Source organism: Apostichopus japonicus, chromosome 13, assembly GCF_037975245.1.
Source record: "Apostichopus japonicus isolate 1M-3 chromosome 13, ASM3797524v1, whole genome shotgun sequence".
NCBI classification, from domain to species: domain Eukaryota; kingdom Metazoa; phylum Echinodermata; class Holothuroidea; order Aspidochirotida; family Stichopodidae; genus Apostichopus; species Apostichopus japonicus.
The window spans coordinates 1,127,750-1,153,063 of NC_092573.1; the positions used below are offsets into that span (position 1 = coordinate 1,127,750).

Genomic DNA, 25,314 nt, shown 5'->3' on the forward strand with positions numbered 1-25,314 from the left:
TGGCTTCTCTCAGATATCTGGGGTAGACATTGCAGGGAGCAATACACTACAGTGTGCAATGGCTCCTGGAATGTTCATGTGGAATGTTAACATGGAATACAGATTAGCTAGTGCACCAAGATACCATAGTTTACATTTACAGGTTTTACTATTAAAATGGTTCAACAGCCATTTTAATGTCAGCTCTGTAACATTGGGAGAAGTTGTGGGAGAAGTTTTGGGGGGAGGTGGGGGGGTGGCTAGGGAAAGGAGGAGGGAAAAGAAAGGCAGATGGAACAGAAAGGATGAGGGCATTGTTGTCTGGGGAACACAACACAATAAGAACAGGTCCAGGTACCTCATTACAGAAGAAAAACAGTTTTCACTTCTTACCTCTGGTTCTTGTCTAAGTAAGTGATGCCTCTCTGAAGTTTCTCGTAAAGAACGTTTTAATGAATTTCGGTGGTCCCAAAAATGATAGTGGTCTGGTACAATCTATTTGCAAGAGAAAAGAAACATTAAATATTGTAAATTATGCTTCAGATTGACAATGACATATATCTAACAAAAACAAATAATAAACCCTACTAATTTGAATATATTCAAATTTTTTACAACAGAGACTATATTCATCATCTTCCAGATTGAGATGGCACATTTTTTTTTTTAACTTTAGAAGCAATTGTGTCATCTTTTCACACTTTCTAATCATAATTTATTTTTATTTTTTCTCGTAGCTTGTGAGATGTTTAATTTTGTAAATGTATGTTATTATGTAGTATGTTAATTTGTAATTCTAGGACCTGCTTTGTGATAAGAGGGATATTAAACAGACAATCCATATTTCATATTTCAATCCAGAGTACCAAAGCAAACAGTTAAAGTACAAAACAACATGAATTAATGCTATACATACATAAAACAGAACGTAGTCATTATTGAATGGGGAAAATACAGCACTGATACAATAGGTCGGAGAGTTTGTTTAGAATTTTTTATTTCTTCCAGTTTTGTGATATCTATTTCCCATGTTGCTTCTGATGTTCTCCACAGTCTTTGCATGCGTTAACAGGTTTATGCTGTGGTACAGTAGAAACTTAACACGGCAATCTGGTACAATCCTGTCATGCACTGCGGTCGTCCGTCTGTCCGTCCGTCCCTTTAAGACTCGGCAAAGCAATCATCATCCAGTGTACAGACTTTTGAATTTTGGATGGAGTGTTTGATGTGACAACCATCTACCATGCATGAGGTCAATAAAGTGACTAGTAGGAGGGAGGTACAGCACCCGAAGGGAAAAAAATGATGCTGTTTGTCCATCCTTCGGGAGCAATAGAATGTAGCCGTGAACATTAAGTAACTACTGTCTGAAACCCTGCAGTATCTAGATATGCAATACTCACTGCTACCATGTAATTTTCAGCACACATGGTATGCCAAGATTGTGCTTCCAGCTGTACCAATCAAGGTAATTTAATAATGAAAATTATGTCAAAATTTATTGTGGGAGGACAAAACTAAAATCAGACAATATTAGATGATAGGAGAGAGGAAATCTATTATTAGAAAGGAAGAACGCTAGAGGTTAAAGTTTTAAAAAAAATGGGTTATCATCATTAACCATAAAGTTGGGACTTTGATGGAATGATTACAGGCAATAATGAGTTCCAAATGTGTACGTTCGTTAGATGGGAATGAGTAAACTCTAACACACACTAAATACGTCAATCGGCTGATCTTATTTTCATTATTAGGATTGGTTAATCCCAAAACTTACTGGTTTGGATATTTACCAGTGACGTTCCAAACGAATTTACTTTCTTCTGGTGATAATACTGTATTACTACAGAACATGTACAAATTGTGAACAATAAAGACTGTCTCTTCTTTAAGGACTAAATTTCTTATAAAAACAGATCCGTGTCCGTAGTATTTCCCCAGATGTATTACTCGATGAGAGAATACCGAGATGGATTCTCTCTGCTTGCCAAATTTAATCATTGTTCAGTCGATAGTTTTGACGTTCATTATGACACAAACAGATATCGTTTTCAGAACCTGGGCATGGCAGGGGAATCCAATTACATGTTACTGTCTCACCATCAGGGGACCCTCAAAGAAGATAATATCTACAGTATGGATAATACTTGTGACAAATAAACAGAACCTATTATTTAAGAAAAACCAGCTCTGCTCATATATATGTAATGGTCTTCACTGTAGGGAACTCAATTTAATATCCAGTACTAGCTGTAGGTACTCTTAACAAATTTCACAAACAGCCCCAGTAACAGGCAATGTCTGTTCAGGCTAACAGAAATCTGTGTAAAAACTCTGAAATGGCCACAAAAAATATTTTTAAAAGGGCACTTTGCATTGCCAAGGCTGGATCTTTATAAGTACCAAGTTTTTACTCATGTTTATTACATTTTGTTTGCAGAATAGGAGGGGTGGGGGAGGGGAGGGACGGGAGGGACGGGAGATAGGGAGCAGGATTTGTTCTTTAATTCTTTGTTCATTCTTATTTGCTTTCTTTTCTCTCTCTGGGTGGATATGTGCCCGTTATAAATCACCATCATAATTATTATTATTAAAGTTTAGTTGATTCCAAAGTTGAAGAAAGTCAAAGTTGGTATTTAATACAGTCCACTGGTTCAAGCCCTCATGACTGTGCTGACGACTGTATAGTGTCATGAAGAATTCAATTTGGAAGTGATGGCAAAAGGTTGAAAGGAACTAAAATTTGCCATACTGTGTGTACAGTACTGTCCAATGGTTGAAGCACTGATGACTAAGACTCATGGTCTCAGGATTAAAATTCAACATGGGAAAATTCAATTTGGAAGTTACTGTGAATTGGTTATTTAACCCTCCACTGACTCCAATGGCTTAACCCCCCTGCCCCCCCCCCCCCGACTGCAGTGCTGAAAGTCTAAAGACTACTGTACCTCAACTGGGAAAATTGAATTTTAAAATTCTCTGAACGGTTGAATCATGGTGAGACATACTGTACATACTGACTATCCATTCTTATTACCCCATGCTTTCGCTCATGACTCAATTACCGGAGTGATATTACAAACAGCAAAAAAGAGACTGAAAGTAGATAAATTATTACTGCATCAGCAGCAGCGTCCTGTCAGCACTGAGAAAAAGGAGGCAACTTTTGGCTACATCGCCTCCTATGAGAAAGCATAGGACAAATATTCCTATGGCCCTGGCATCAAAATCTCCTTGTTTTATTCTGACAGAAAAAGGAAAAATCAATAAAACTTAAGAGAATCAGTTTAAAAGTAGCTTCATTTTTAAGAGTATGCCACTATGCATTAAAATAAAGTTGACTGACTTCCTGTAAGGATCAGCTTCACACACTTCTTACATATTCATCATATGATGTATTAATATCAAAGTGTTCAGTATACCCCCGAAACTTACTGGTTTGAATTCTTACGAACGACGATACAAACCTGTCTCCTTCACCTACGTGCACCTATCTACCTAGCCTATTAACTGGTAACATTCCTACGCTGCGCCCCCAATGACCCTATCTGCGGTCACTAACCTCCTCCTTATGAACCTACAGTACCATCCTAAAGCCTTTAACGTGTGTTTTGTATTGGATTTTCCAAACCCCGTTTTCATTCCTGGATTTCCTTCTTGCAGAGCTATTTGTAGTCAGAAGGAAATATCTGCATCTACAGTAGTAAACCTAATACAAATTTTTGCATAACTAAAGTATCCTTGAAATTTGCATGTAATGTTTCTGCCAGGATCGCCTCTTCCGTGTAGGTTTTGGTGTAAGTGTACCAGTTGTGCGAAATGCATGGGAAAAAATTTCCTACACGTGTTTGTTCATAATCCCTGAAACTTACTGGTTTGGGGATTTACGAACGATAATATTTACCTATCTCCATTCTACCTAGGTGCATGAGTGCAAGGTGAGCACACTGGCTCCACTTGACCAGCTGGATGCATGAATGGATGTAATGGGAGCAACTTGCATCCATCCATGCATCCAGCAGGTCCACTGAAGCCAATTGTACCCCCATTGCATCCATCCATCATCCATGCAACCAGCTGGTCCAGTGGAGCCAGTGTGCTCACCTTGCACTCATGCATAAGTACTTATGGAGACAGGTAAGAGAGGAGTGAAGTAAATTTCAGTGTTTTCTTTCACACTCTTCCTCCCTACTAGCGGTATTTCTTCTAGAATGTTTTCTCTTCGCAGGTTCTAAGCCTCCCACTCTAGAAGAGCGTATTTCTACTTCCGAAGTATGAATAATGTGTGTTTATGTATATGAACAGTTCCAAATATTTATCTACTAGAAACACCTTGATATTCATACTAATCAACAGCTTCGAAAGACAGGTTACTTTAATGGCTAGATGCCGCCTGTGGATTTTGCCATTAGCCAACATTATAAGCTAACCTTATGCCAAACACAATATAAAAGCACACTCACAAATCTTATCCGGTAACACCTGTTTCCTGTGTTTTATATCTTTACAGGATTGCCTAAATACAATTTATAACTTTCTTGTTTTCAAAACAAGACAGACATGATCAGGAGAGCTTCTGATAACATCTTGTATTCACCATGTACTGTACAGTATATCAAGTAAGAAGATGCATTGTACAACAGATTTTGGCCTCTTAGAATGATCTTTGAGTGGGATATGTATAATAACTATATTTTGAACTACACACGGAAAGGGTTCCTCATTTTGGCAATATCCCAGAATGTTTCATTCGTACTAACAATGTAAATTATTCACAGGCAGGGTTCCTCATTTTGGCACTATCCCAGAACGTTTTCATTCAAACTAACAATGTCAATAATGAATCTTTCTTACAGATTCTTCCTCTTTAAATCTTTCTTAAATTATCCCCATTTTTCTCTCTCTTTGGAGGCTTGGTATTTGGATTCTGACTGCCAATCATTTCTTTCAGAGAATACTTCCAAGGGAGAAAAAAAAAAACCTCAGCTTTTATAGTTTCAGACCCTGTGACCTTAAAAAAAGGAGGTTGTCCCAAAATAATTACATAGAATTTGTGGTTGCCACACAGACAAACAGATGAATGCATGGCACAGCCAAGTAAACAAACCGCCACATCTAAAAGTCTGTAGTCCTGAAATACATTATACTTAATACTATATGGAGACTACACAGTGGGTTTTCAAATTACAAGGAATTATTTACTACAGGAGCCAGAAAGGATAATTGAACAAGAATAAATGGCCTAACAATTTCTTTATACTGATGGATTCACACCTAAATCAACCACCAAACTGATCTGGTTTTGGCTATTAACCCCCCCCCCCCAAAAAAAAGACACTACTTACCTGTCTCCAAACAAAACATGCACTCCAATCTACCTTTATCTTAACTAAGATCTCGGGATTAGGGAATCAACAATCCAACAAAAATGATGGATCCCATTATGGGAAAGTCAAAATATTCCATTATTCCACAGTACAGATCGCATATATACGATAAGTAAAAATTGTACAGCAGCAATCACAGTACTGAGCTGCATCTTAGCTGCATCTCCACGTTTCAGTTCTTCAATAATTTGTTAAGACAAAGGAGTATTTCACCAATCAAGTGATCTACTACAAACAAACCAAACCAAAAAGCCCATTCTACTTGATCATGTTTAACTGAATGCATAGATGGTGAAGTTGATTAAATTTCAATTTGACATGAAAAGCCAGGGAAAGGATGAGGGGGGGGGGGGGGATGGGGCGAGAGTTAGGTGGCTTCCCTTAAATGGAAATAAAATAAATTGCTTCATCTCCTACTTCTTTATCACTCAACACACAAAGATACATTGATAAACTATTCTTTTTGTGAGAGAAATGGATAGTTTACACTGCACTAAATGGACCATTAACACTGCACTAAATGTACCATTTAAATTACATTGTACGACAAAATATAGAATTTAACTGACTTTCTGTGAAATTGACATAAATGTACATGACAGTTCATACTTGTGGTGGTAGATCTGGTCACAGAACCAACCTCTGGAGCTAGTCTCATAAACTGAACACTGCCAAAATTTTGAAATTCCTTAACAAAAGGCTAAAATCAATATCAATATCTATCAAACTGAAGAACCAATGCCACAGGTGGTATATAACTGTTAATAAAATACAAATGAACAAATAAAGAAAAGAATATGCTTTCAAAACTTAACAGATTGATGCCAATTTACAATCATGTAGGGTGAATTATATGATATATATTTTTTCTATCAGAACTGCAATAAGTCCATAGCAACCAGACCACAAAACGCTTTTGATTAAATTTTGCCTGGTATTCAATTGGTCTTCCTCCAGAGACTAATAATGAGTTATTAATATAACCAAACTGGACCAACTGACCTCATATCTATTTTTTGGGGTTAAAGTGCTCTTTGGGGAAGGTTTCAGCCATCCACAATGCTCTATGCCAGAACACACATGAAGGACAGACAGACAGACAGACAGACAACCTCTTCCAACTTTTGAGGATTCTACAACATACAGTATGATTGGAAAGTGTAGTGTATATATACTGCCCTGTCACAATGAAATTTGAGCTGCTTGAAATGATCACGATTATTAGCCAAAGGTTAAAGTCTGTTTCTGGTTTACAAACAATTTTAAAGCAAAATTACAAAAACCACAAAAATGAAATGAAGAATTCAAACGGGATGATCGTCAGGCTTAACTAATTTTGACAATGACACATAGATCTATAATTAGGAAGTGACAACATTTCTTTGTCGCTGAAATTTAACAAGTTTTATGACATTTGCAACACAATTTACAAAGCACCCACACTCCTTTTAACTGGCAACCTTTTAACCGCAACTTTACTAAAAATTGCTTTGTCTTTGACCTCAAGAAGAAACATAGGAAGTTGACTCCAGGAAGACTCAGACATATTATAACCCTAAAAACTGAAGGAGAGAGCAGCTAAAATGCATGGGGGGGTTTCCCATGAATATCCCATGTCTATTATTTTACAACAAGCTATGACAACTGTAGAAATCAGATCAATTCAAAGTTATTATCAAAATATAGTATTTACCATTTTACTTCCTCCTATAGATAGTTATATACACTTCTCAATACTGATAAAAAGCACTTTCCTATAATACACTCCACTCAATTGTTCATTATGGAGCTGAGATCAAATAACTCCTTTTTGTGTGTGTGTGGGGGTGGGGGACATTTCCTATCATTGCTCTTAAATATTCAAACCCATTTGGTTTTAATCTAACAACTTCACAGATATCATAAGTAGTTGATTCTATTCCTGGGTTACTTACCTAAAATACATTAGTATGCGAGTCTTAAGTATATACTGTCATTGTGTTACACTGTAATGTTTCACTAGTAAGAAGCTGATTAAATGGTTGATCTCCCTGAAGCAAAACAAGCTTTTACTTCTCTCAATTTGATTCAGAAGATATCAAGCATTGCATCGCAGTTGCTAACTCTCTCTTTCAGTTAATGGTATTAGGAACACGAAATGAGAATTGAGCAAAATTGTCAAAATTGAAGAGATGATCAAGTCTGTTAAAAAATGATTTTAAATAAAAAATATTAAAAAAACAGTATAAAAGTAAATTTGTTAAGTACAAATTCTTGGACCTGATGTTTTGGTTCAAGTAGGTTTTTTTTTTTTCTTTTCAAAAGAAGAACTAAGGTGGACTCAGTAGCTTGTGTAAGGTCAGACCTTCATACTATATTCCTACAGAAATTTTAATCTACACTATACTTTATTGAATTAGAGGTCAGTAGATCCTAGAATGTTCAATTGTGGAGAGAACATTCTAAACTAGGCCAGTGTTTTGGCATTGTAGATATGGAGGCCACTTCAAGATGAGGTCGAGAAAATTCAGTCGAAACACTGAAGTAGGTTTTAAGATACTTTCATGCATTTTGGTAGGCCACTAAAGAATAAAATTGTGAATTATATTTTCTCATTTTTCTCACTTAGAGAATGACTAGGAACTTAACATGGAACACTGATATTCTCGTTAGATTAAACTTTGTTAGACTGAGTTTAACAAACATATCAATTGCAAGAACTGAGAGTTTGACTTTGCTTGGTCACCCAACCCCCCTCCCCACCCCCCCTACAAATCCCATCCAAATCACCGGTTAAACCCTTATACCTCTTCCCCTGCCTACGGAGAAGCTGTGTTAATAGATCAGAGTTAAGCAGAAGCTTCAAAACTCATAAATAGCTATTTACTATAAATTGTACATTAACTGACATAGGTGAAAGGAGTTAAATACCTCACATCTTTCATACATTTAACTGGTGAGGCACTCCCAACATAAACAACAAACAAACTCTCAAAGTTATAAGAAATTTGACCAGAGATTTATCACTTCTGAACCATCACAGCCTCTGTTGTTTTTGTTGGAGACCATAAAATGCTGTCAACAAAGACCAAATTTGTAGTATACTGTACAGTCAATTTACAAGATTTGGAAACTAACTATTCACACAGGTAGACACGTTTACCATATAAATGGTAAGTAAACAATAAAACAAAACAGCAGCTTTTCATCAGCTGTTGCAATTTAAATGTTTTGCTTGAACTTAACTTTTTAAAGCAATATATTTGTGGTTGGCCATTAACATTTGTGTCACACTAACCAGCCATTTAATATCCAACACATACTTAGTTGTCACCACCAGTGTGTGATGTCTACGGTTACCATCATTTGGTTACTACGACTAAGGGAGGTATTAACCACTTTAAAATGTAATACCAAAATTTTGTGTCCCACATTATGCAGCACTCGAACAGTGTGTATCGAGTAACATTCTTCAGGATGAGATGATCCAAAACACAGTTGAAAACGGTCATACAAGCGTGATTCCTAAAGATGGAGTCAGTCACTAGAATTGGGCTTAATTTTCTACTGTAAATGGTAGATTTAGAAGGTAGAGGCAATGAGAGTTGACCCGGAAGAGGGTCAATGAGGGTGCAGTGCTAAAGCTTTACCTACCAGTTAACAGGCTAGGTATAGAAGATGACAAAGTGCAATAAAAGAGTAGAGACAGGTAAGACAGGAGCAATGGTAAATTTTAACCATTTAAAATGCAGGATAAAAACGTTTGTGTCCCACAAAGTTAATGTATTGCATTGTTTTCATCTTATGCCTAAGTTAATCATTCCTAATGCGATTTTTTTGTGAAATTTTTTTTTTTTCAAGAACGTGTCTTCTTTTTCCTTTATAAATATTTCTAATAAGGTAGAACCAGATTGTAGCAAATTCAACACAAAATGCTGCTTTAATGGAGTAAGTAGAATGCATTTCATTGTAAATTTCCCAAATAATGCTAAGTTCTGCTAAATTATGCTAAATTATGCAAAATTATGTAAAGTTCTAAATCATAAAAACCCTTCTGTAATCCACTTCCCTATTATCACCATTTTTTCTTGTTATTGTAACTTTCAAAATATTTGAAAAAAACTACAGTACAGAATGAAATTCCAAATGGACATGCCATTTCGTGCATTTGCTCGTCTAAACTGCCATGAATCAACCAGCGTTAAGATTAATTGCTGACTAAAGTAATTAAAGTTACTTGCATGAAAGCTCCTGATCTGAGTTTTTGGATGAAACTCTAGGACAGGCCACCATACATAGAGCTGCTATGAAAACACTGCAGAATTTTAAAAGCTAAATGCACACTATTTCTACACTACTGCACTGTACGTAGCTGACTTTTCTGTTCAAGTTCTTTTTTTAGAGAAAATAGTTCTTACTGAGTCTGTACAGGAATATATATGGATAATAAAATTATGAACAGATTTAATAGGAATTGTCATTTGCATGTATGTTTAGATTGCAATTGCTGTACAACAGATCGACAGAGATATGTAACTGAAGGACAAACCAAATAGATGAATGCAATAAACTTTGATAGTACAGTGCTGGTACTGTATTAAATTATATATACCGGATTTAAATTAAAATGACAGAATGCTAAAGTTACTGCCCATACATCTGATCATATTCCTGTATAGACTATGTATACACTACTCCATATCATTGATATTATATATGCTGCATGTACTTAGGTTTTATGATATTACTAAATCATAATACATATGGAAGATTATTAAGAATATTTTATATATAGAAGAACTCAAATTGAACGTTTTGATGGGTAGTTTTACTGTACATACATACATCAAGGTGAAAGATTTAAGGAATGTCTGGCAATGTTGTCAACTCTTTCTGTCATGCAGTGAACACTATTGTATATAGACAGTGCTGTACCTGCATTCTGTATGCATGTACATAATAATAGGTGACATGGGGGAGTTTGATAGGGTACTGAGTGGGTCCAGTTGCAGAACTTTATAGTAGTGTTCTTACCTATTGTCTGGGTGTATTCAGCTGTGCATCAGTTCTCTAGATTGCCTGTCTCATATAGGCTATGCTGAGTTAAATGCATACCACACAATACCCAAAACAACCACTAAATACTTATTATGATGAATTCACTGACGTAAGCAAAGCTTTGACTTGGTAATTAATTTTTTTTTTCTTCCCCTTAATATATATTTTTTCTATCCCTATACTGTAGTCTTCAATATTAACATAAATAGTTCATTATAGTGTGACTACTGTACTAGAAGACTTTGTATTTAGTATAAGAGCACACCAGCATGAGTACTGTACATGTAGTATCACTTCCCTTGGTATGAGTACAAGTCCAACTACAATGCTCTGAGCAAGAGTACAAGTACGAAATATTTCCATTAGTTCCTGTATCCCTCAATGAGAATGCCCTATACCAATAAGAGTACAGAGAACTATGGTACAAGTACCAGTTCGACTCACAACCAATCCAGGGAGTAATTTATCCAGTACTTCATCCCAAAACTGCTATGAGTAAACTGCTATACATAGTACAATATGGACTAAATAGATATATTATAGATTCAAATACATTCAGTATTGTACAGTATAGCAGCTTTGTAGTACTTCATAAGGACTTCAAAACTGCTACACAAGACATTTGATCACTACATTATTCCCTGGAGTCTGGTAACTAAATAAGTCACTTTTCATTTCAGATGAAGTTTTTTTCTCATTGCATTAATTAATTAGTGGAAAAACCTAGGAGGGTGTGCCTTCTTCCATCATTTGATTGGTTGCAACTGTATCTTTCAGAGTAATACTTGGTACATTTGAGAGGATATGGGACTAAAATTCTGTCAAAAATACACAGAAATACACAGATTACAGATGAAATAAAGTCAATTGATGCGGTTAAGAAAGTGAACATTTTTCAGGCATGTTAACGAATGTAGGTAGCAATATTAGCAAACTAATATTTCTGTCTACTGTACCTAACCTACGGATAATTTTAGTAATCGCTTCAATGACACTGGGCCCACTAATCCCACATCAGGGACACGTTCCACTTTCTCCTCCTTCTGGATCTGCCATCCGGATCTACATACAGCTGATAAATATTCAACATATCTCACTGATTTTGCTCATTTGGGATTTTCTCTTTCTTTTGACAGTCTCTCTAAATATAAGTGAATAAGTGAAATGTTACACACGTCAACATTTTCATTTTAATATCGCAGTTTCTTCGATATAGGTGATGTTTAATGGGTCTTGCTGAAATGAAAAACAGTTATCTTGTTCTACTTTAATTTGCATTCATGCCCAGGAAATATTGCAAACGGGGCAACAAGAGTTTTTGTTTAAATTTTTTAGATTTTTCAAACTCTCACCTAAATACAATATTGAAGATTTTTAGAAAATGTGGTACCCTACAGACAACATAAATTGAGACGACATGGCTCCGACTGTAAGGAGTACTTCCTCCCAAAGGCACAAATATGAATTGCAAATGACGGTGAAAGGAAATGGTTTGATATTAATTAGAATAAATCAACAAGACAATGAACAATATATTGTTTTCTCTCAAGTCACACAGCAGGTGCACGTTTCTTCTATATTAGTAGACTAGTGTTAAACTAAGAAGAAAAAAATACATAATTAATACAAAATGCTAAACTTTTAAAGATCTATATATCCAAATAGTCATCAATGTGAATATCACGTTTTGGAAAATTACCGTTAGTAGTTTCTGCAACTTACTGATCATTTCAAGCTGAAGAGCTTCATATCACATTAGAGGCAGTTTGGCCCAAATTTGCTTTGCTCTGTAATTTCATAAATTTCTTGAATTTAAAGACCAACTATGGAGACTTTTCGATGAACATAAAATCCCACCATTTTTCATGTATGTAATCCTTAACTGACTCCAATTACATTGCTGTAATTAACTTTACCAATTTCGGACGTTAAATACGTGAAAAATGGGACGAAAAGTCAGCTTCTATTTCAGACATTCCTGAAACATTCCTAAGACATCAGGTGACCATGTGACGTCAACGTTTGTATACCTCACTCACAACTATACTTTTAGTGTGTAAAGTCGTATACTTGAGCTGCCAAAAACATCAACGATATTACTCCTTTTTCCTCAAAATGCCACAATTCTGTGTTGTTGGAGGTTGCAGTTATACCTCATCCAACAAAAGCATCAGCTTTTTTAGATTTCCGAGTAAAAGAACCGACGTAGAACGCCGCAGACTTTGGATCAATTTTTTGAGATCCACGCGGAAAGATTTTTCAGCACCCGGAGTATCTCATGCCCATGAGTCCACATGCATGACCCTGCTTCTGTGTATGCTGCAAATGTCTCATTCTGTGAAAATTATATACTGTCGATAGCTGTCGGACCATGGTCGAACATAGCTAATGTGAAATTGACCGTAAACATGCCCTGGACGTCCTTACATGTAACATTATATCACGCAATTGACAGTAATATATTTACTGTAAGAGATGACCGTATATATATACCGTGCCAAGGGTATAGCATTGTTAGTACATGTACGGTAGTTAGTTACAACTCTCGCCGGCGTTGGCTCACAGCATGTGTAAATAGCCATGTTAGGATTTATCTATTTCATTTGTTGTATTCCAGTATCGTGAGTTCGTGATACATGTGTAATATTGTCCGTTCTGTTTATTCCGACATCTGCATGTTCCAAGGAGTTGAATAAAAACGGTAGTATGTAGCGATCGGACGTTTTATTTCGTTAGTGACTGTCTTGTGATTGTGGAATGTTACTGGTCAAGGCCTGTTTCAACTAGACCTAACTCTATGGAATTACACAGAGTCACGGTAGTTTTTCGCCCAGGATTGAACAAGAAACGTGGATTAGGATATTCACTGCTAAATTTGTTTATTGACAGGATACTTTTTCTGTGTTTGTACTTTTGGATATTAAAACGAGTAAGTACTAAGTATATTGTACCGTACGGACCTATTGACGCTACGCTATGTAAAAGATGCCTCCATTTGAGTGGAAATTTTGCTAATAAAATAAGCAATTTAACTAAAATTTCTGCTTATAATTGTCTTAAAACTTGTTGTTAACCTTCATGTGTTCTTGTTTTAAGCTAACAGCTTTTCAAACGCTCGAAATTGGAAGTCAAAAACAGTACAATTGTTCGCTATCTGTGTACAAACAGTGCCTATATCAGCTTTTGATTTTCGCGGTATACAAACTTTGACGTCACACGGTGACCAGAGGCTCCTTTGGGTCAATCTCTGTTTTCAGACATTCCAGAGGTTCATGTCACGTGACTACCCAAAATGTCCATTTTCGTGGTCGTTTTTTGATGGGTTATAGTAGGTTTTCGAAGATTAATTTTTACACATGTTGATTATGGGTATGTAAACTCCTAAATTAATGGAAAATCTAAAAAAAAAAAATTGCTTCCATATTTGGTCTTTAAGACCATGAAAAATATGATTTTGCTCCAACTGTAATGAAGAACAATCAAGTACAAAAAAGAACAGGAAAAATAACTATTTTGTCAGGTGCTGGCGAGTTTAGTTTAATTTGACCGTGTAACACAACTCTGCATCCCGCCTTCATGTTCACCTCAGAAACCAACCATATTTTTTCAGGGATTGACGTTTAATTTAAGTGAATGATACTGTAAATCAACTTCATTTTATTTGTGATATTTTTGTCGAATCCTAGATATACATACTAATTATTATTAGCAATTGGAAAAATTGAGGATTTGGACCTCAATTTCATTAATATGAAATGAAATTTTAGCTTAAAGAAGGATCAGGAGTATATACCTAATTACCTGTACCCCATAATCCGTCATAATGATGACTGTTTTTCAAATGATGAGAAAGAAGTCATAATATGGAGATAAAACGTTGAAATTTCCCAAAAAATAAAAAGAGAAAAAAATGTCAAAATTTGGAGGAAATAGTAGAAATGTGAGATCAACATTCACAATTTTGAGCGAAAAAATCCATATCTTGTACAGTATGTAACGTCCTGGCCACTATAGCATCTGCAAAACTAAAATTCTTATGGGGCGGTCCCCAAAGTCTCCCAGTTTCGTGCCCCAGCACTTCTTTAGAACATCCTATGCCACTTGTTGTCTTGTTAGGTTTATTAACTACATTATTACAACTGCATCAAGTTTGACTTGCTAAAGCACATCATAATGACAAGGAAGCATTATAAGAAATACAAAGCCAGTATATCTTCTCCCTAGGGGAGAAAAAAAAAAGAGGTTGGAATTTTTCAAACACATTTCACTTCAATCAGTCTGAGTATAATAAGTATGAGATGAAGGAAAGAAATAGAACAATCTTGTTTTACCAGACAGTTCTAATTATACTGCTGAATAAGGCCAGGATGAAAGAGATTTGCCAGTTGAAGTGGATCATAGAGCGAGGATTGTTCCATTTAAAACGGTTGCTTATTGATCTGGTTGTTACTGTATGTCATATTCCCTGCTTTTGTTATATAGTTAGAAATTTTACATTACTTTAAAAGTAACTTTAGAACTATTAATCATGATCATTATCATTATTTTTTCTACAAAACTATGTGTCAGAGTCAAATGCCTCTTGACAGGTTATATAACATCTATCAAATAGCCAAAATACACTGAAATTTATAAGTCAATTTTCACTAGAAGTCTCAAAATAAGTTAATAAATGAAAATTAATTATATTTGACAAAAGGCTTGAATTCAATTAATAAATGTTAATTACTGTATATTGCCATACTGCACCATTTATACTGATTAAATCACATGTACAATATCTTACAGCAGAGCATAGTACTGTAGTGTACATTCATACATACATACTGCAGTACAGTACACTGTACATATGGAATTGAGTACAGTGTACAGATTCAAATGCCAAACCAGCTCTCAGCAAATAAACCAAAGACAGCCTATGACCCTTAGAAAAGCTTTTCCGAAAATGGTGGGATCATTTTCAAAGAATTCCACTTCCTGAAACGATATATATCGTGGGCATATTGTACAGTGTGATGATGTCACTTTGAAGAAAAACAAAGTGGTTTTTTTTTCTGTTTCCATATTTAGTGTGGACTCTACATACTGTATGTACAAATATGTTCCTAGTGATTACACAACATTGTAGTGCACTGAATATCCCATTTTAAGCAACTTATGTGAACACAGTGAACACATACTATATTCAAGTACCAAGTATTACCCAACTTATGACTGCACACTGATCACTATATCCTTGTGTGACATACAGTATCTCCAATGATTTGTCACCAGAGTTAGAAGTAAGTATTTTGAGTAACTTAATAATCTTCACCATTTTAACACACACTCTTGTTTTCTTTAATATTCACTATTAAACACTACAAAAAAACAAAAAAAATAAATAAATTTGTTCAAAAATTGGAAAATGTTAGGATTTTTTCTCCATTGTTTGATATATAATTTAACTTACTTAACTTGAGTACTGTCATGACCAAACTCCAGACAGAGTAGCACAGAAATAAGTATTAAAATCAATACAGGAAAAAACGCTTTGAGATCCCAGGTTGCCCCCATCTCAGCATAATTACCTGAGTATAATTATGAAACCAGTACATACTGCAGTGTACTGTGTAGTTCCTACAGTATCAACGTCACTCAAAGGTTTTCAAGCAAGTCTCAAACAAAGTTCAAAGTTTCACTTGAATTTTACACTCAAGTATTAAAGTAGTGCAATACCAACTAGTGTGTATTTGTTTTTCCTCAGGGTTACCATTTTGTTCAGTAAAGAAAATAAGATTATATATAAAATGAAAACGTCAAACCATTAGTCAATAAATGATGTCACTTCTCAGACATACTGAAGTCTTTTAATCTAGACTTATCAAGTGCAGTTATAATTATATCAAAACTGTGTCATCTCCTGCACTACGGTGTTACAGTGTCTCCCACAAGGCATTTTCATTTCAAAATATTCCCGAGTTCCTCACTAATTTTATCGAACATAAAATTTTGACTAGCAAGTAATTATAAAGTTACCTTGATGAAGCATCCCTTCATGGTCACCATCGATCATGCATCATTTGCACTTGTTTTTTTTTCGAGAGAGAGAAACACTATTTTTATATCTTATAAAAATTCAAGGATATCACACATGCCCTGGGGATCCTATGAATATTCATATCACTTAACTCTGCATTTTAAATGTTGAGGGTGCACAGTCTTAAAAGATTACCAGGGCATACTAGACACGGTAGAATGAGGTGCTAAGGTTGTGAAGAGACAGGTTAGCAAGGAGCGAAGTAAATTCTGCATTTTTAATGCAACTGTCAGTACAAATCCAACTGCAATTTAGGTAAATTTAACGAAAGCTTCTGTTAAATTGTTAAAGTCAATGAAAGTGTAATGTCTTAATTAACTACACCAAATCTAACCATTTAACTAAAGTTTCTTCCAAGATTTTGGACTTTCCTGTTTGGTTAAACCAACTCAAAATATTTCATCACAGCAAAAATGGGAAGTAAAAATTATTTATAAGAAATATTTGTTGACATTTTTAAAGCAAGAAGATTGGTAAATTATTTTACTACACAATCAGAACAAACTGCTCTTTGAAATATAGCAGGTTATCTTCAAATGTTTGAAAACCTCTATTAACACAACATGAGTTCAGGAGAGAAAAACAGTAAAAATTACGGGGAAAAAAGTAAGAAATAACATATAAAGATTAAAATTAGTTTTTGAAGCATATGAAGTAGTAGGTGATGGCAAATAAAGTGGTCCTGTTAATGATATATCAGATGAACAGAAAATAGGGCTAAAACAATCAAAATTGTTGCTTCTCTTTACACCTTCCTTCTTTCTTTTGTTTTTTATCATTTCAAATTGAGTTTCTAACTAGAAGTAGGCCAAGAACTGACTTAACATTGATGTTATATTGTTTAATACACATCACAACATTCATAACGTACGATATGACCGGTAAGTTTACCAGTAACACTAGCACCCCCACACCCACCCCCATGTCACTTTAAGAGAAATCTGAGCAATTAATCAGTTGCTTGAGAAGTGTATTTGTAGAATGGAGCCAAGAAAAATTTGAGTTGGTACTCAGTCAGTAACTATAGAGATGAGTCCTGCTTATAAGTCGGCTGTGTTCCAAATTGATTGGTTGTCTCTGCATCTATTACCAAAGCGTGCCTTGAAGACATGTTCTAGGGAGTGGTCGGTTTTATTCTCTCTGATCTACTCCTTAATTTCGATTAAACAGTCTGTCATTGACATCACATCATTCAGTTTCAACAGTAGATGACTTAATACTAAACAGCTCTATTTAAACCAGGAAATCAAATATCAAGTTAGTCGTGTATGCATTCTTTATTTAGAGCTCTCTGTTATTGTATTCTATGGATGTTTAGCTGAATATATATTTTAAAATCATTTTGCATCCCAAATCTAGAAGTTCATGTTTTTGCATTCAATAATTACTTGATCAAGAGAGCTTTTGCACTCAAATGAATCAAATGTTAACATTCTTCATACAGATCTCTGCTTTTGACCTTTATGGAGTTTTGGTTTGAATATATTAAAGATCTGTTTGCATTCAAAATGAAATGGATCTAGAAATTCATGTTTTGGCAATCAAGCTTTTGTAATCAAATGGATCAAATCTTGAACCTTTTACATTCACAATGAACTGGGTACAGTACGCACCAATCTTTTGTATTTACAACTCTCATCTGGAAGACTTTTGTATTCAAAACAAACTGGATCTTGAAAGCCTATATTTGTGTTTAAAACCTAACTGGAGCTAGAAAACTTGCATTCAAAGGAACTGGACCTACTGTAGAAAGCTTTTGCTGTATTCACAACTAGAGTTCTGGCTCTGGAAGACATTTTGCATAATTCAGTACAAACTGGACCAAAGATGAAGTGGACCTAGATCAATTTTTGTAGTCGATTAGCAACTTTATAATTACTTCTAATCACATTTGGCAAAAGTATGTTACAAGAGACTATATTTTTTGCGCGAGATGTAACATGCCTCGAATACAAGGATTGGACATTTGCAGCTCAGTTCATCAGTGAAAGTAAAACAAAATAAACTTGAAAAAACGCTGTTCTGTAGTTAATGCTTTCTGTGAACATTCAATGGTTATAATTAACATTGACCTGAACTTCATCAAGGCTTGGGTTTGTCATTGTTCAAATTACTCGTTGCCTTTATACTTTGAAAGCAAATGAAACTGCTACAATAGGGAAACCTCAAATTTGTGTGACTATACAATCACATTAACACAGTATATAAGTTTACCATAACTCTTATTATGCATCTGCTGTACTTCAAAGAGCTCTTGATCCATTCAAACGTAATTTTAATCTTATAAATTATACAAAAGAAATCAAACATATTAAATGATTAATCTTACCTCCCCAAGGTTAACAAAATCATGTCTTTTAGCTAGTCTGTGTGCCATCTCTGCACCGCCATGTATATGGACAGCGTACGTGTTGGTGAAGACGTCCTGTGACTCTTTATTTGACGAAACCGCACACAGTGCAAAGAGAAACACTGTTGCTATAGCAATCAAGGAACTCACAGAAGCCATCTTCTTGCCAAAAATGCTACTGCAGGTCGTCTGATTTATATATGTATATAAGGGCACTTCTTAATTTACCTGTAGAAAGAGATAAAAAGACATCCGATTTATACACAGTACAATTGTCCAGATCATAATAGGCACTTTGTAAAGAATTGCTGGAACTTGCTGCGGACAGAGAAATTCGTTTAGAGTAATTGGCTACATTTCATAGTTACTAAAACTAATTGTTCCAGTTTCCCCTACTACAGCAGCATTTGGTATGACAAAGATATACGGACTTTGCAAATTTGGTGATATTTTATGGGAGCGTCTTCCAACAAAAGCAAAACAATTTTCGACTTTTCCAGCATTGTTACGAACACAAGATTCTGCATCTGGAACGCAATGTTTTAACCAGGGATGCAAAATCTTCAAATTGTTTGGTCCGGGCGGACGCAAACTTTTTTATTAGAGAACAAACCCCAAATACACACATTCACAACTATTGTAGGCCTTTGCAAAACATGAAAAAAATACATTTTTGAATGAACATCTTTCTTTCTTCTTTTCAAAAAGCCACATCTTCTTCATAAAAGAACGAAATATCTTCCAATCCTACTGAAGAATGAATTCGTTTGAAAAAAAATAAATCATAACAATCAACTGCAAGGTACAGGGTTAACAACATTCCATGTCATTATTTTCATGATAAAAATAGTCAATGACGCTTGTCCAAATTTCTAGTGATTTGATTGGCTAATAGTCCCTTAGCCATTGTCTGCACTCTGCAGACATTCTTGCATCTGTAGTGCTCAATGAATACAAAGTACGCAACTACTGTATTTGTAAGGTTACTTTCCCCTCAGATAGCTAAGTTTGTGGTATAGGCTATCATATGTGTGCACTCAAATATCACAACGTTAGGCCTTGTTGACTTTTCGACAACAAGAGCTCATGTTACCAAAATGCGCTTGAATTGTTTTTGAGACTATCACATAATATTTTAATTATTGTCTCAACCAGAAAATGTGAATTTTGTGGGTAGCTAACATCTCTGATAATGGAAAAGATTTTGCATCTCACAGTATGTTTGTTCTCTCCCTGTTGGTTACACAACAAATTTGTTCGATCGAGGTGCAAGCTTTTTATAACGGGATACAAACTTTGGGGTGGGGGGATGGGGTGAATTGCGTCCCTGGAATGCAAACTTGTTTTCTCTAGTAAACATTACTGCTTTCTCTGTATAGTATTTAAGTCACTTATTCACGGAGGAAAATAATATTTCTATAAAAAAAAAAGTTGCATTTTGATGAAATTTTTGAATACTGAGAAGCCTGAAAGCTAAGCAAAAATTCCAAATGTATCAGGTCTAAAGGCTAAGTCAACAAAACGATTATTATGAGGTTTAATAGAAAAACTAAAGCTTCAAATGGAAGAACAATTGCCATTTATGACATTACAGACCATCCATTGTGATCCTCCATGGAAGAATCCAGGATTTTTTAGCCTTTCAGAATAGATTCCATTCAATCAACAACGATATCTTTGAGCTAGGGACACGATATTGAGACGGTTTTTTTTCAACAATACCACAGTTTGGAATGCATGTACAGGAATATTACATGTTAAGAACAAAAATTCATAAAGCTCTTCCTTTCACACGTTCATGAATGATGGGAATAGTGGAATGTTATTTTGCATTAAATCTGCAAACACCATCAAATCGTCAATATGTTTATGCAGTAATTTTCATCAAACAATGCTCCAACATCACAAAAGTTCTTCAATAAATTTTTTGTTTTTCATAGTTTCCATTCATTTAAACCCTGTTGTCACTTCTACATACTGTACATATGAATGCTACAAGAATTTATCCCGATGGAGAAGTCCAATTTTTACAACCATCTGGTTAATATGAATATACCTGCTGTATGAGCACACACAAAATAATGTCCTACACATTGAACTCAAATCATGTGCTGCTATGAATTCTTCTTCAGGAGGATTTCTTTCATCAAGTTGAGTCGATTAAAATGTTTTTAAAGGATTAGTTATGTGAACAAAATTCCCCTAGAAGGTTTTACTTCACGATTGAAGTCATTGTTGACTATAAAGGTTTAGGTTTTGGGCTATTTATCTGAATGTAACCAAAATCACGGCAAACAGCTCCTTAAAAGCTGTGCATCTAGGGTTCCACGGAACTAACAATACCATGAAATTTGAGTCACAATGGGGAATGGCTCTGTGTCCTAGAAATCAATAATATGCAATCATGAAAATGGGGATGATGGACACTTAATTTACAAATTACCAATCCACTGTAAGCTGAACTGGTGGTTCAAAAATAATTGGAATCCTAAAAATACCCACTTAAACAATTCTAGAATAAAAGTGAAGAACAGCAAACAATGAATAGAGACAGACCAACAGGGTATCTTCAGGCTTCAAATGGTTGGGACATACGGTGGCTACAGCTGGTACTAATCAGTTTCATGCTTAATAGCAACCTCCTTAAAAGTACCTCCAAGTTCAGACACACAATTATCATGGTACTCAACAAGTTCCCCACAAATCCAAGAATCTAAAAATAAAATCATCCCTTTGATACCCCAGCAGATATATCTAGGATGTCAGGAAATACCTGTGTAGAACCAGCGACGTAGCCAGGAATTTGAAAGGGGGGGAGCCCTTTTTGCGATTGATATGGATTTTCAAAGTTGTAGGCACGACTATCTGAGCGGAGCGCCACCATTGGTTGGCGCGGAGCGTACAAGAAAATTTTTGGTTTTACAAACCCCCCAGATGGCCGGAAACGGCCCTTCCCGAGTGTTCATTCTGGTTCCCTGGCCTCTAGCTAACTTGAGACACCTCATTCAATATCACTTTTAAACCCCAAAAACAAATGAGTTAAAATAGTACGTAATTCAATACTACATAATGTATTTAAAATTAGCAAGGTACATGTACAGAGTAGTCTTATGTTTCAACTTCTGATACTTATAGATACAAAGATAGGCCTGAAATGTCTTTGATACAACTATAGCCAGTAATTGTCTTTGATACAACTGTAGCTATTAAATGTCTAATTCAATACTACATAATGTATTTAAAATTAGCAAGGTACATGTACAGAGTTGTCTTACGTTTCAACGTCTGATACTTATAGATACAAAGATAGGCCTGAAATGTCTTTGATACAACTATAGCCAGTAATTGTCTTTGATACAACTGTAGCTATTAAATGTTTAAGTTAGCCTAATAAGAGAAGGCAAGAGCTATCCGACGATTGCCATCTGATTCAAATTTCTCAACTGTTTTCTCAACTGAAATATTATCTGCGTAAACGGGTTCTTAACTAGATGTTAAAAAACTGACAAGATCGGATCCTAGTCTTTTTCGGCGGGTAGAGTGTTGAATGAAACGGCACGCGATAGAAATGACAGCATAGATGACAGAAGAATAGGTCACCTAATTTAGCCATATTCTTGCTACGTTCATTTCAATTGTTTTTCCTGTCTATAGACTCTTAAACTCGTCCAGCAAGCTTATCGATTTGAATTATGGGTGTTTTTAAAAAAAAGATAACTTGGCCAAAAAAAATGTAGGCCCGAACTTAACTGATGGACAACATAAACTTTCATATTTTGTAATATTGCCAGATATGCAGTGGCCTAAAAACAAATATCGTTATCGCAGTGTATTAGCAGTGTAATAATTATTACAGGAAGTGCGTATCACGTACGATTGCTAGCTTAGCTTCATAACATGCTGTTCGGGCAATACCTTAGGACGACTCATAGAACGAACGTTGTCGACGTTGTTGTGCATACAGTTTGTGACATTCCATAGAGTGCGGTTAGGTAGGCAATATATATTTTATTACACAGTGGCCAACTGTAGGCTTGTAATTGGCTATAAGCTAAATTTAGCTAATTACATCTGCCAAAATAAGTAAGTAGTTGGATCAGTAGGCGTGAATGTTACTACGATTACAATCGAGTTAACGGAGCTGACGAGTATTCAAGATCAAAAGAGCACTGACAAAATACCATGCTAAAAAACGACAGTTTAAAAAAAAATTGACACTGAAAGGGGGGTAGCGGTCGCTCCCCCTGCTCCCCCCCCCCCGGCTACATCCCTGTGTAGAACATACAGTAACTATCTATTAATACAAAATTCATGCCAGTACCTTTGAAGGCTGCAATTTGAGCTCTAGATAGCTACATTTTGAGTTGAACATCTTGAAATACAGGCAATTCACTGGCCAGAAAAATGCTCAATGTCGGTGGATTTTACAATTTGCCAGTAGACATATAAGACACAAGGCTGCGTTTCTCACAGCTGGTAGATATAAAGAATGTGAACGAATGATATTCAGGAACCCGTTGTCAGTAAAAAACTTGGCATGGTTTCCGTACGGGTCTAACAAAAGCACCGTATTTCTGCTTGTTATCAGCAAATATTGCGCTGCTCCCACAAGACTATATAGAACAGTTACAGTACTCATGTGCGACTGCAAGTGGGAACTTGAAGCCAGTAAATTTTTAAAGTATACGTCTGCATGTTTTAGCTTAAGTTTTGAAATTCTTCACAGGAGTTGTATGGTGATTTTCAAGTCATGCTGACCAAACCATGTACAAAACAATATTCATAAAAAATATGAATTGAATAATCCTAATTCTTTTCAAGAGTTGTAAATTATTCATTTGGCTAGTTAGTGAGTTATAGACTGTTTGGTGATATAAAGAAAATTTGTTTCCCACACATTTAATTATGTAAATTATACTTTAAATTTTTATTTAATTATTTCTCTTTTCAAACTTTGAAGCTAATGCTTAATTTCAATATTCCTGGTGTGACATTTTTGAACTGTTAATGTAGATTATATTTAATCAGGTACTTTCCTGCAATAGTTGAGTCAATGTATTGTATCATCAGACTAGATTCAGTTACACAACACTGGCATTAAATATATTTCTAACAGAGCTTAGTGACGCCCATTAATGCCAAGCAATCACACATTATGCCTAAAAATGCTCACCTTTCTTGTATCTGTCTTCAATTTGCTCTTTGTATAAATGTACAGTAGGTAAAAGTGAATCTTACATGAAAAGTATCCGAATGATGACATCTTTTAGAATCAATACAATTATTAATTAATATAAATGTTCATTTAGTAACTAGGAAGGTATGTTGGTTTAATCAATTGCAATATTAAATTTATTTTTATACTGTATGTCAGTATATTAGTTTAAGACAAAGCCACTAAGTGTTGTTTTTTTTTTATTTATTGTTTCTTTTATCAAAGGGGAGGGAGGAGTAGGAGAGGGAAGGGAGTGGATATTTCAAACCTGGACTTTGTCTAAATATCAGAAAAACAACAATGGGAGTGAAAGGATGGATTGGAATTTGTCAGTTGTGAACTTTATTTGGCAATTTATTTAGTCTATGGGTCTGGTCTTGTTAAAGACTTGCAGAGATACTACCATTGTCATGAAGTCATGTATCGTAAAGGAATCGAACTAGTAAAAAAAATCAATATTCTGTAATAGATCAACAAATGTAATTATCTTTGTTAATAACAAAATATGGTACATTTGACAGCCAGAATTTGGAGAAAGAAAATATTGTCAAAACCTGAAATTTGACCCAAACATGGGGAAGCATAATTTCTGTTTGTTTTTCTCCATGACATACTTTTTGTTTACACTCAAATGGAATTATATGAAGTTAAAGGTCTCTGGTCACACTTTGACAAAGAATTTTCAGGGATTTTGTATGGTATATAACAGATGGTGATACACACTAAACCACAGATTAGATGGTTTTGCAAATTTAGGGATATATCCCTTTATCCTCACTTTCTGGTATGAAGGTTAATCATAAATGTTTGTGAGAGACACCAACTACTATAAGTAAGGGCCAAAAAACCTGTTACTTCTATCACTACATTGTAGAATTTGTGGTAAAATTAATGTTGGCCATGAATGAAGATGATGCCCTGTGGTAAAAATCAGCTGAGAGAGGTGCTGATGCACAGTGACAGTCAGTCCAATGTGAACCTCACGTTGGTACACCAATACATAACTCACCTTGCCTCACAGCCAGTACTAGTATACCCTTTACTTAGGCTTTACATTTCTTGATCTTCGAAGTTAGATTGAAGGTTTGATAAATTATTAGACCTAACTTAGGCCTGACCTAGGCATACGTTATGTTGATAGAACAGTAACAAGCTATAGGTCAGGTCTTAGAAGGCCTACTGTAGCGATCTATTTCTAGCATAGAATTAGTTGACATAAACTTCACGTACGTTTTCACGGGTATAAAGTTGGTCGGTAAATGTACAA

General features: G+C 35.2%; 1 protein-coding gene across 3 annotated transcripts in view; it reads right to left on the reverse strand.

Annotated features, from left to right (window-relative positions):
* LOC139978424 (furin-like protease kpc-1) overlaps positions 1-25,314 on the reverse strand; it is a 73,214-nt gene that overhangs the window by 47,467 nt on the left and 433 nt on the right. For all 3 annotated transcript variants that reach the window (XM_071988640.1, XM_071988641.1, XM_071988639.1), the window contains exons 2-3: positions 18,812-19,060; positions 373-474 (exon numbers count right to left, since the gene is read on the reverse strand). In XM_071988640.1, coding sequence (XP_071844741.1) covers positions 373-474; positions 18,812-18,991 — 282 coding nt within the window. In that variant the 5' untranslated portion in view covers positions 18,992-19,060. The remainder of the gene's footprint in view (positions 1-372; positions 475-18,811; positions 19,061-25,314) is intronic.